At 38.9% G+C, this 12,920-nt stretch overlaps 1 protein-coding gene across 3 annotated transcripts in view; it reads left to right on the forward strand.

Annotated features, from left to right (window-relative positions):
* Nucleotides 1-12,920, forward strand: part of CTNNA1 (catenin alpha 1) — a 300,857-nt gene that overhangs the window by 141,645 nt on the left and 146,292 nt on the right. For all 3 annotated transcript variants that reach the window (XM_044387443.3, XM_026508084.4, XM_057307159.1), the window contains exon 2: nucleotides 12,555-12,661. In XM_044387443.3, the coding sequence (XP_044243378.2) occupies nucleotides 12,555-12,661 (107 nt within the window). The remainder of the gene's footprint in view (nucleotides 1-12,554; nucleotides 12,662-12,920) is intronic.

A 12,920-nucleotide genomic window follows, 5' to 3' on the forward strand; every position in this document is an offset into this window, starting at 1 on the left:
TTTTTTTTTGAGGCATTCGAAGGTAAAGTGCAGATACCAGGGTATTTCAGCAAGTAACTCCTAACAATGAGGACATTGCCTTTACCTAACTACAATATCACACAAGACATTTTACATTGATAGAAGTAACATAATTCCTTTTTATGTATATATGTATGTATGTATTTGAGAAAGAGAGTATGAGCAAGAGAACACAAGCAGGAGGATCAGCAGAGGGAGAGGGAGAAGCAGACTCTCCACTGAGCAGGGAGCCTGATGTGGGGCTCGATCCCAGGACCTTGGGACCATGACCTGAGCCAAAGGCAGCTGCATCCGGCTGACTGTGCTACTAGGTGCCCCAACATAATTCCTTTTAAGAGTGGTCTAAGAACCCTTTCAGTTCTCTCTGGTAACTTGGGAGAAATGCCAGCTCTGATGTCCTACCCTAGACCTGATGGAGGAGACAAAAGCAAAAGAGAAATTAAATGACCTTTTCCTAACAATAGCTAGCCCCCTCAAGGTCCTGTAAACCTTGCTTCGAAAGTTCCTTAGAGGCTTATGCTATCCCTAACCCCCTCCCAACTTGAAAATATATAATCAGCCAATCCTCACAATCCCAGTGCAGCTCTTTTTGCCCATGGGTCCTGTCCCCATACTTTAATAAAACCACCTTTTTGCACTGAAGAGGCCTCAAGAATTCTTTCTTTGCTGTTGGCTTCGAACCCCATCTTTCCTCATCAGACCTAACTGAGTCAGAATTTGCCTTACAGGATTCCCAGAAATAACTGATCTTATGCTATAGTGCATATTCATATTAAATTTGAGCAGCTGTCCCAGTGATGTTTTTTAATAGCTTTTTTTTTTTTAAATCCAGGAATCAGGGGTGCCTGGGTGGCTCAGTCGATTAAGCGTCTGCCTTCAACTTAGGTCATGATCCCAGGGTCCTGGGTTTGATCCCCACGTTGGGCTCCCTGCCCAGCAGGGAGTCTGCTTCTCCCTCTTCCTCTGCCCTCCCCCCACCTCGTGTGTGCACTTGCACATATGTCCCCCCTCTCAAATAAATAAAACCTTAAAATAAATGCAATAATCAATAAAAGATCACATACTGTGTTTAGTTGTCATATCTCTTGAGAGAGTTTTTGTCTCCTCCCACCCACTCCTACCCTTGACACTGTTGGGAATAGTTTAGGCTGATTTTACTCTGTAGTTTGGATTGGTCTGATTGGTTCCATTTTTGGCAGTACTATGCATGTGACGATGTTCCTTTCTGAGGGCATTTCAACAGTTGTCACATTGTTCTACTGGTGGTGATGCCAAGTTTAAACACTTGATTAATTAGCATCTGCGATGTTTCTCTCTTGTAAAGCACCTGTTTCCTTTTGTACTGTTGGGGTAGAAAAATTTCCTCTACCCTTCAAGATCCTTCTACCTGGACTATCAATCAAATTTACATTAGACAAATTAGTGGGAGAAAAAAAATCAAATTGTACTTAAGGGGAATCTACACAGACATGGAAATTCTGAAGATAGGCAACATAAAGCTAATATGAGTTAAGGACCAGGGGAGGGGTCTGAGGGTACAAAGGGGAGAAAGACCATTAAAAGGAAGGTAAAAGGAAATATTTGGAAAACAAAGGTTGTCTTATTAAGTAGATAAGCTTCTCAGGTAAAGAGGAATCTGTTAACAGCTCTCTTCTTTATACGAGCAGACAAATTTAGCAGGAGGTTAAGAGCTTTTCCTGTATCTGCTGGGTTTTGATTGCTTTTAATTCAAAATAATGTTCATGACAAAGTGGCCCATCTTGGGGACACTTGCCCCTGGCCCCCACAGTACTTAATTGCTGTGATGATCTGATAGGGATTTCTAATTAGTCTTTGTGTCTCTTGCACCTAGCAGGATCCCAGGATATGGTAGTTCGTTAGTCAGTGAAAGACAAAATAGGTAATCAAAAGTATATACTACAGGGGTGCCTGGGTAGCTCAGTTGTTAAGCGTCTGCCTTCCGCTTGGGTCATGATCCCAGAGTCCTGGGATGGAGCCCTGTATCAGGCTTCCTGCTCAGCGGGAAGCCTGCTTCTCCCTCTTCCAGTCCCCCTGCTTGTGTTCCCGCTCTCGCTGTCTCTCTCTCTCTCTGTCAAATAAATAAAATCTTAAAAAGTATATACTACAGTGTACGTTTTAGAGGCAGTTCTTTCTTATTTTGTCACTCAGTCTGGGTAATTTCCTAATCTCAATCCAAGTTCAGGCATCGTTTCTCCTCTGTCCAAGAAAAATACAGCTCTCTTCCTGTGGGCTTCTCCTCAGCTGTATGAAAAGTTTCTCTGCCTTTTAGTCCCATTGTTCTAAAACAAAAACCTCTTTTCCCTTTGTCTCTGTTTTCTCTGGTGCCTTCAGTCCAGATGCTGGTTTCATCTTACTTGCTTTTTTGACCAGTGTCTTCCAGTTTCTTATGAAAACAGGGACTTCCTGTGCATTCATAATCACTTGTCTGTTATGATGGCTTCGTGCAGCTTTCCCTGGAACACACTTCCATTGTTAATGCCTCAGCCATATGGGGTGGAAGCTAAGTAAAAGAATATAGATATCCGGTTCATACTGTAAACAGTCACTCAGCAGCTCTGGAACTTTTTTTTTTTTTTTCCCCTTCCCTTGATCTCTTACCTCTTCTTGCTCTGTGCTCCAGCCACATTGGCCTTCTCTTTAAGTCCTGGGAGATGGTGCCTTGTCTATGTTAAGTTAGCCTGCAGTATTGTTCTTTCAGATACTCAGTCACTCTTCCTTAACTTTGAGATTGTAGTTCAAATGTTACCAAGATAGGCCCTTGAAAAACCCTACTTAATGCCATTACCTTTGTCCTGCTTAATTTTCTTCCTAGTCCTAGTATAGTCCCATTTTCTTACTTTATTTTAATTAATTAAAGATTTTACTTAGTAGAGAGGGAGAGAGCACAGGAGCAGGGGAAGGGGCAGAAGGAGAAGCAGGCTCTCTACTGAGCAGAGAGTGCCATGTGCGGCTCAATCTTAGAACCTGGAGATCATGACCTGAGCTGAAGGCTGATGCTTAACTGACTGAGCCATCCAGGTGCCTTAGTCTCATTTTCTAATTATGCCATTACTATAGTGTTGTTTCATGAAGGCAGATTTTTCTAGTTTTGTTCCATGCTGTCTGGAATAATGCTTGTATGGAAAAGGCACTCAAATAATTACTGAGGGAGTGGCTAAATGGTTGACTGAATATTGTTTTTTCTGTCCTTTGCTTAGTGCTTTTGGTAATCATTGTGTCTCCCGTTGCTTGTGGCATGACAGTTTTCATTCAGCTGTTCTGTGTTTTCTCATTGTCTTTGGTGCTCTTAAAACAAGAAAGGAACAAAGTAAAAGTGATTAACTCTTTTATTATAATTAAAAGAAATTGTGGGGGGGGCCTGGGTGGCTCAGTCGGTTAAGCATCTGCCTTCAGCTCAGGTCATGATCCCAGTGTCCTGGGATCTAGCCCTGCATCGGGCTTCCTGCTTGGCGGGGAGCCTGCTTCTCCCTTTCCCTCTGCCTGCTCTTCCCCCGACTTGTGCTCGCTGTATGTCAAATAAATTTTTAAAAAAAATTGTAATTTTTATAAAATAATGATCACCATGATCTTTAAAAAATAATAAAGTGTCCTTTTTCTTATATATTTGTATACCTAAAAGAGTGACAGCTATTGTGTGCCATATAAGTGCCTGATATAAAACGTATTTGGGTATGATGAATTGATCCCATAGAAATCGTGGTTTATGGAACCCAGTTACTTTGCAGTAGTCAGGAAACTTTTGACTCTGATTTTGGCCTTCCGTTTTGACCAAGGTTAAGCTTTGCCCCCCGCCTTTTTTTTTGATGATGATATTGTACTTGTGTTTAGAAAGAAACTGCATTTTGGGGGAAAAAACAAGTATTCTTTTTGTTTACATGAACCATCTGTGTTTTTATACCTCTTATTTTCTTGCCCCTCCTTCCTCCTCTGCCTCTGTCCCCAACCTGTTTACATTTTTGAAGAAAATGGCAGCCTTGGTGGGAGGGAATTTAGTAAAATAGGCATGTGTCAGAGTGAGTCTTAATTATAAGGGTTACCTTGGTGTGTTGTTTTTTTGTTTTTTTGTTTTTGACAGCTAGTGGGAGATTTGAGAGTTGAGATTCCAACAGCTGTGTTAACTCTGTTTAATGCAGATGAAGCCTGGCATCCTTGTTACTGCACGGAGTAATCCACAATCCTGTATCTTGTGCAGTGTGACAGTTAACCGTTACTGTGGGTACTTTTAATTTTAAAATTTCCTGATTTGCATATAAATGAACCATCTTAACATTGTATTAGCTTAACCTTGCTGTTAAAAAAAAAATGGCATCCAGTAGCAAGGTAAGGATATTCTAAAGCTTTGGAGCAGACAGGTTTTAAGAATGATGTGGCTATTCTGTTGTAAATGAACATTTAATGTCTTTAGAGAAGGTATGTAAGCTCTTTGCACGAATGAGGCAGTTTGCCAACAATCAGCCTCCTCGGTTCTGATGGAACTATGCTTTTATTTTCTGCTCGTTGCTTCTCCATTTCTCTTTCTATCATAAAGATAGCTAGTCAAACGCCTACATCTCTGCCCCTTTCTGAATTTATAGCAAACTTTTGCGTAATAGCCAGGATTGCTATTTATAAATAAGGTAATGAAGACTGAATAACTGCAGTTTAAGTTTTTATTTAGTTCCACTAAGCATGATCCCTCCTGGAGAAACCTAAGCTTGCTGTAATTCATTAAGGTTGGCTGGCTCTAGTAGGTATTGTAATAGATCTTGTGAAGGAGTGCTCTGTAAGTTAATTGGAAAACTAGAAACTGCCAAGAGTTTAAAAGTTATTTGTTTAGCCACTCTAAACAATACCATTAATTGTAGAGAAGCAGAAGATATGACTAAGATTAAGGCAGGAGCTTTGTCTTGGTAGGCATGTAAATATTTTAAAATCAGTTTGCATGAATTCAGTTCAACTAATACTGTGTCTGCTCTGCATAAAACAGCTTGCCAGTAACGTAAGGGATATAAAGAAGCATAAGCATAGTTACTGTCCTTGAACTTAAAATATAGCTAGGAAGACAACAGCCTAAACCTGGGAGAAATTGCACTTAATACATTAATTTAAAAGCTATTGAGAGATAACATAAATGAAAGGAATATAGAATTTCAGTCCCGGAAGGACTTGGAGCCTAGAATTCATCCCCTTTCATTTTATAGATGAGAAAACTGAGGATCCAGAAATGTGACGTGACTTGCCCAAGGTCAGAAAGTAAGTTAGTGACAAAGCTGGTACCAGAAAGGCATGTTCTGTCCAGAGAACATACTCTCATTAGATTTTAAATGCTCTACTTCTACTTTCTGAAATCCTTTTTGGGTTGGGATCACCAAAAGCATAAATTAATTGGCTCTGTAGTATAGTTTAATAATGTTCAGCATCACTCTTGGCAGGGCCTTTGATTAAAGGTGCTGCACAAGGCAGTCTGCTTCCATCATGGTTATTGAAAGACTTGAAAACACACTGAATGGGTTCTCAATTTTCAAGTGTCAGTATATTTCAAGTTTTTCAATGTGAGTGAGTGAGTGAGTCCTTTGCCTTAACACTTTTAGCAGCAGCTGAAATCTGGTGAATTTGTATGTGGAGATTGGAGACCTCCTCAGAGATATGACTTAACAGTATGTAGAGTTCTGGAATACAGAACTGGAAGGGACTTTAGGGGAGAACTTGTTCATTGGTTGCAGTTTTGACCAACAGGGCAAACAGTACTCAGACGTTTTTTGTTTGTCCTACGCAGCGGTAAAATGTTTTGGAGTGAGTTGCTCACACTAAAGTTGTGAGGCTTCACTTAAAAATCTGTGTCTCTGGGTGTCTTGAAAAAATTGTATAATCCGCCAACCATACTCTATCTGCATGATAGAGAGTGCCTCCCTGGAGCTAATGGGCAGCTGGGTGTGTGCTTTCCCCATTTACCTGTCCTGGCCTCTCCTAATGGTCTCCCTGAGAGGTCAGGTGTCATTTGCAACTCATTATTGTTCTTACACTTTGCCTTTTTTCCAAGTTAAGAAGAAAGTGGAATTATTTTGTACCCCAAAGTATCAAAATAAAAACAAAAGACCAAGTAGGCTTTTTTTTGAAGAATGTTTTTATTTTCAGCAAGTGTACAAATCTTCAGGATGCTCTTGTTCTTTAAGCCCCAAAGCTAGTTTTTCTTCCAAGTTTCAGAGAAACCATTTTTTTTCTTTTTGTGACTTGGTCTGCCCAATCTTCACAGACTTACCTTGCGTAGCCCCCCCCCCCCCCCCCCCCCGTGGTATCTCTAAAACAGCCTTCTGCTCTTCGGTGGCTTCCCTATGGCCTGAGACTCTGTTTCTCTGCTCAGGAGTCTCATCTTGGGCCCCACTTTTGCTCATGAAGGAAAAGTGGGCCCGAGTTGTGGATTCTAAAGCATTAGGAAAAGGGGCGCCTAGGTGGCTCAGTTGGTTAAGAGTCTGACTTTGGATTTTGGCTCAGGTCATGATCTTAGGGTCATGAGATCGAGCCCTGCATTGGATTCTGTGCTCAGCCCAGAGTCTGCTTGTCCTCCCTCTCCCTGCTTGTGCTCGCTCTCTTTCACTCTCAAATAAATAAAATCTTAAAAATAAATAATAAATAAAAGCATTAGGAATGCAGTTGTGCGGTATGGACCTTGATTTGCTGGTTTTCAAAAGTTGCCTAGTCCCTTTCCCCAGGCAGGGGTTGGGCTAACGTTCCTTCTCTGGGCTCCTTTTCAAGAAAACTTCTTATTTCGAGAAAAAAAATGGAAGAGTTTATTTCTTTGGGAAGGTGAATTGTTACGTTGTTGTACTTGTTTAATAACTAAAACACAGATGTGACCACATGTCTACTTGGACCCAGCTTCACTTATCTCTTGGCACCTTCCTCTACTACCCTTGAAAGGTTTTCTGTTTTATTTGTGTTGATGCAATAGCTATGGAATGCTAGGGTACAGGAATGCAGGGTCCGTGGGGCAGATCCTTCTTTCTGAAATGTCTTATCTGTGACATTTGATGACATTTGCTTTAGCTGTTGTCAGCCCTTTAGCAATCTAGAGTGCTCCATCTCCTAAGGCTTACTGACTTGGGTTGATCAGTTTCGTGGACAAATAACCTTTAAAAACCAAAATGTAGGCCTGACATAATTTAAGTGTAGAGAGCAATTTTGCCTACTTGCAGTGAAACAAATTTCCTGGAAACTGGCATTCTGTGTTACCGGATTAAGCAAATCCAGATTTCTTTTGGCATCCCATCTCCAGTGATTCTGGAATGTTTTGATGCTTAGATAAACCTGTGAAATGTTAGATGATGCCTGCACTAACGTTTTCAAAAATATCTAAAGGGCCTACATATTTGTGCCTCACGCATGCGTTTATGGGAGAAGACACAGACATTTTTATGTTGAAGTTGTCAAGAGGGGGCTAATCATAGACATGTGCAGTTCTACCTTGTCCTAGTTGTCATTTTAATGTATAGAATTCAGGTGTTGATGTTGCTGTCTGTAGAGTCTAGAACTGTGCTGTCTGATAAGATAGTCACTAGTGACTGTTCAACATTAATTAAAAATGAAATAAAATGAAATTAATCCCTCGGCCACTCTAGCCACATTTCAAGACATCCTTCTACCTCTTCTGTCTCCTTCCTCTCCCTTCCTGCTTTTCTCCCTGTCTGCTGCTCTTCTTTCTCCTCTTAACCTTCTTCTCCTCCCCTTTGCTTCCCTCTCTACTTCTGCTCACTTCTCCATTCTCCTTCTACCCCTCACTCTCTTTCCACCTAATCTCCCTTCATTTCCCTCTCTTCCTGTGTCTCTTCTTCCTCCTTCCCTCCCTTTCTTCTTCTCACTCTCCCATCCACTTTGCATTCCTCTCTGTATATGCAACATACTTAATGCATTATGTTTTTGAACCATATGAGAATAAGTTGCAGATACCATGTCCATTACATGCAACAAGGACATAACTACAGTATAATGATGAAAATATGCAAATATGATGCCCAATTTAGAACCTGCTTAGATTTTGTCATTTGTCTCAATTTTTTTTCCCTCCAAATACAGTTTCATTCCAGGATTACTGCATTTAGTTGTCATGTCTCTTTAGCCTCCTTTAGTGTGGAAGAACTTCTCAGTCTATCTTTGGTTTTCCAACCTTGATATCTTTGAAGACTATAGCCAATTATTTTGTAGACTATGCCTCACTTTGTGTTTGAGGTTTCCTCATGACAAGATTGAGGCTATGTAGTTTTGGTAGGAAATACCAAAGTGATGTTATGTCCTTCTCAGTGTATCGTGTCAGGAGGTATATGATGTCAGTTTGTCTTATTGTAGATGTTGATTTTGATCACTTGGTTAAGGTGTCTGCCAAGTTTTTCCACTTTAAAGTTACTATAACCCCCCCTCCTTTGTAATCAGTAAATAATCTGTTGAGAACTACCATGAGAATATGTAAATAATCAGTTTCTTTGTAAACTTTTTTTTTTTTGGTAAAACTTTATTATTATTTTTTAAGATTTTATTTATTTATTTGACAGAGCGAGAGAGCACAAGCAGGGGGAGCAGTAGAGGGAGAAGGAGAAGCAGTCTCCCCACTGAGCAGGGAGCCGGATGCAGGGCTTGATCCCAGGACCCTGGGATCATGACCTGAGCGGAAGGCAGACACTTAACCATCTGAGCCACCCAGGTGCCCCTCTTTGTAAACTTTCAACCACTTGGTTTAGCATTCAGGATGATTCTTGACTGAATCGGTTATTATTATGATGGTTTCTAAATGGAGATTTTTCTAAACCCATTATTCCCCTACATTTATTAGTTTCCTATTGTATGGAAGAACTTCTCCTTTATTCTTATTAGCCTGGGTTTTCATTTTATTGACTAGATCGTAATCTGTTTAATTTAATCTTCGGGAAAGCCCTCCGAAGGTAATGATTATCTTATTTTGTAAATGAGTAAGGAAGTTCAAAGTGGTTAAATGATGATCAAACATGCCTTTTGATTGTATTGTCCTCCTGTAAAGATTATAAAATGAAGATTCTGCTCTTTTAATTACAAAAGTAACTTTTTCTAAATGCCTGTGTGATTTTTATAATATCAAAAAATGCAGCAAGCAAAAAGAATGTTAAAACTATCCATAATCCCCACTTTAGAAATAACATTTGTTAATTTTTGGTTTATACATCTAGATATCTTTATTCCTTCCTGCGGTCATATTTTATATTGTTTTGAAATCTCTTTATCGTCTTCAGTAGTGTATTTTGAACATTTTCTCATAAACTTCTATAACATCCTCCCCATTTTATTAGATGAGAAATTTCAGGTATACAAAGAAGCTAAAAGAATAAATCTGAGAACACCCATTCATGTGTCCTCTACCTAGATTTAATAGTTAGGAGTATTTTTTCATGATTCCTTGATCTGTATATGTATATTTTCTTTTTCTGAACTGTTAAGTTGCAGACATTTTTACATTTCACCCCTAAGTATTTCAGCATGCATCTCCTAGAAATTGTCATTTTTCTACATAGCCACAATTTCATTATCACACCTACGAAATTGAGCAGTAATTCCATAATAACATTTAATATTTAGTAAGTATTTAAGACCAGTTTCCTTACAAATGTCTTAATAGCTGCTTGTCTCAAACTGTTGTCTAAACAGGGTACATGTATTGCATGAGATTTCTTATGTCTCTTCAGTCTTTCAGTCTAGGATAGTCTTCTCACTCTCTCCCCCAAAATACTGACTTTCTGAAGAATTGAGGCCATTTTATCTTATAAGGTACCCTACATTCTGGATTTGTGTTTTCCCATGGTGTTGCTTACCATGTTTCTGTATCCCCTATAAGCTTGACATTGAGTCTAAGCCAGGTTTTTTAACCTGCAGTGATTTTGGATTGGAAAAATTTTGTCTTGTTTTCACTATTAACAGGAATTTAGCATTTCTATTATTAGTGTCGATAACAAACTACAGTTTTCAATTGAATCTGTAATTTTGTCACCAGTAGGAATCTCAGTGCTTTTCATTTCTGAAATAATTATAACATTCCCTTGAAAAATGTGCATGTTTATTGTTACTTTGAAGTAGTTGTCAGATTTCTTGCTAAGTTTTACTTAATAAAGAAGCACATATATTACTGTATCATCCATTTGTAAAGTATCTCGATAACTAAATTTCACTATATGTGTTTCCTTTGTAATCCTTTGGATTGTGTTTTATGCATTTGAAAAACTTGTAAGAAAGGGTCTTATAGCTGCCCTATTCAGTATGGAAGCCACTAGCTACAGATGGCTCTTAGAACAGGTGAAAATGTGACTTCTCTGACTTTAAATGTTCCCTGAGTGTAAAGCAAATCCCAGATTTTGACACTTAGTACTTATGTAAAATATCTCTAATAATTTAAAAATATGTTTATATGCTAAAATAATTTTTTGGATGTATTGTGTACAGTCATTCATTTCTTTTTAATGTTGCTACTAAAAAATTAAAAATTACTTAGGTGGCTTACACTGTATTTCTGTTGGACAGACATTGGTCTTTAGGCTTTACTAGACTGCCAGAAGGATCCAGGGCATTGAAAAAAGGTTTTGAATCCCTACATAGAGGCTTCAGTAGACTCTAGTTAAACATTTATTTTTGCTGTTGCACAACTACTCATTTTATAGTAACACTGAGGCTCTTGAAAAACTTTTAAAGCTTTTTTTTCATCAAGAGTACTTAATAGGTAATACATTTCTTCATATTGGGAGGCATATAAAATCAGGTGTGTCATTATTAGTGATGCTAAGTTTAGTTATCTGTTTAAGAGGGTGGCCATTAGATCTCAAATTTGTAAAGGTGTGTCTTGGCCCCTGTAATTAGTAAGTAACTTGTCAAGTGATACTTTGGCACATTACGAGTATCCTTTTCCCCAGTAGCCTTTCACTTAATGGTGTTAACATCCATTGATAATCTTTGCCTCAGTCAGTTACTACACTGGGGTTTGCAAAATGGTCGTTTTCTAATTCTATTCTACATTTATGGTAAAGAAATTCCCCTTTTCTTTTGAGAATCTCTGTGGTCATAGGATATTTTTCTATGTACTTACCAACTGCCTATCAATCAGGCAGTTGCAGTTGTCATGTTTTTTGATATTTAATATCATAAATTGGCCGGTGGAGCCTTTGGTTCCTCTGTGTTTTGATAGGTTAGTCTTTGTACCCTTCTTTGCTTTCTGCAGAATAGGATAGCTCAGACCTGAAAGCACACCCCACCCCCCCACCCCCCTGCCGGTCTGGGAGGAACCCTGGTTCCCTTTAATGGCCATTGGTATTTAATAGAAATAATGACCTGGATAGTGAGAACACTTTTTTTTCCCCTAAATTTTGTAAACGTTTTTTAAGAGCGGTTCAGTATTGTGTGGTTGGTTATGTGATTTATTTATTCAGTGATCTCTGAAATTTAGGTAGTTTATAATTTTTAATGATTATATGCAGTGCTGTTGTGAGCATCATTGTATCCAAGTTTTTATGCACCTTGATTTTTCCTTTAGAATAAAATTCTAGAAGTAGAATTTCTGGGTCATAAGAACACATTCTTTTAAGGTTTTAAATATCAAATTGGTTGTCTAGCAAGTTTATATTCAGTGTTTACTTCAGTTATGTACCTCCTGTCTTTTTTTTTTTTTTTCTTTTATCTTTTAGGCACTATTTTAGAAGCAGACACTGGTGTTTTTGTTGAAGTCTTTCCCCCCTAGTCTTAAAGCCTCTAATGGAAGTTTACCTTGACACTGATACATTGATACTTGACTAAGTGCGACTTGAAATTTCTTCTGGCTATGAGTGATAATAGCTGTAGGTGCAGGGGGCAGCAGACTTAAGCATTATGGGTTTTTTTTTTTGTTTTGTTTTTTAAAGATTTCACTTATTTATTTGACAGAGAGAGGTAGAGCCAGCGAGAGAGGGAGCACAAGCAGGGGGAGTGGGAGAGGAAGAAGCAGGCTCCCAGCAGAGGAGCCTGATGTGTGGGGCTGGATCCCAGAATGCTGAGATCACGCCCTGACGAAGGCAGACACTTAACGACTGAGCCACCCAGGCGCCCCAGCATTTTGTTTTAATAGAGTAAGACAAGATATTCTCTGAGAATTCATCAAAAAATGAAGGAGTTATGCCTTTTGGGTAATACTGTACTATAAATGTTGTGGAGTAAGAAAAATCAGAATCAGGCCTTCATTCACATCAGCTTCTAAGTTGGTGTGGAAAAACAAAGTAGAAATGTCTTGGTGCCAGAGAAGCCCAAAGGGAAAGAGCTCTGTGTGTTGGGGAGTGCCTCTTGTAAGTACCTCTACTGTTCACAAGCTCAACATTTGAAAGTGTAAGAGGTTAAGAGTTACTAGGCCCTCTTGTGCAGGCTAGTAAGAATTTTTTTCCCATCTGTAATTAAGCTTTGTTGATGTAAAAAGTCCTTTTTAAAAGTAGGAGAAGACTTGTCATATATTTCATGTTTGTATTTGACGTTTGTCTCACTTTTACCTTCTGTTTCTTTTTTAGAAATGACTTCTGTCCACGCAGGCAACATAAACTTTAAATGGGACCCCAAAAGTTTAGAGATCAGGACTCTGGCAGTTGAAAGACTGTTGGAGCCTCTTGTTACACAGGTAAGAATCTGCAAACAAATACATAGTTTTAATATGGTTCCGTAGCAGTAGGCCTGGGAAACAAACACAGAACAAATTTAGCTCAAAGCTTTAATTTGAGTAGTTGAGTTTAGGTTGATCGTATTTAGATGATGTGGCGCCACTAGTTGTTTAAATATTATACATGCATTCATTTAACCCTCTAGGAACGTAGTTACTGCCATTTTCTTGAGTCTTACTGGCAATAAGAGGGGATAAGTGGTATGTAATACAACTTACC

The sequence above is a fragment of the Ursus arctos genome, unplaced genomic scaffold (assembly GCF_023065955.2).
Source record: "Ursus arctos isolate Adak ecotype North America unplaced genomic scaffold, UrsArc2.0 scaffold_5, whole genome shotgun sequence".
NCBI lineage: Eukaryota > Metazoa > Chordata > Mammalia > Carnivora > Ursidae > Ursus > Ursus arctos.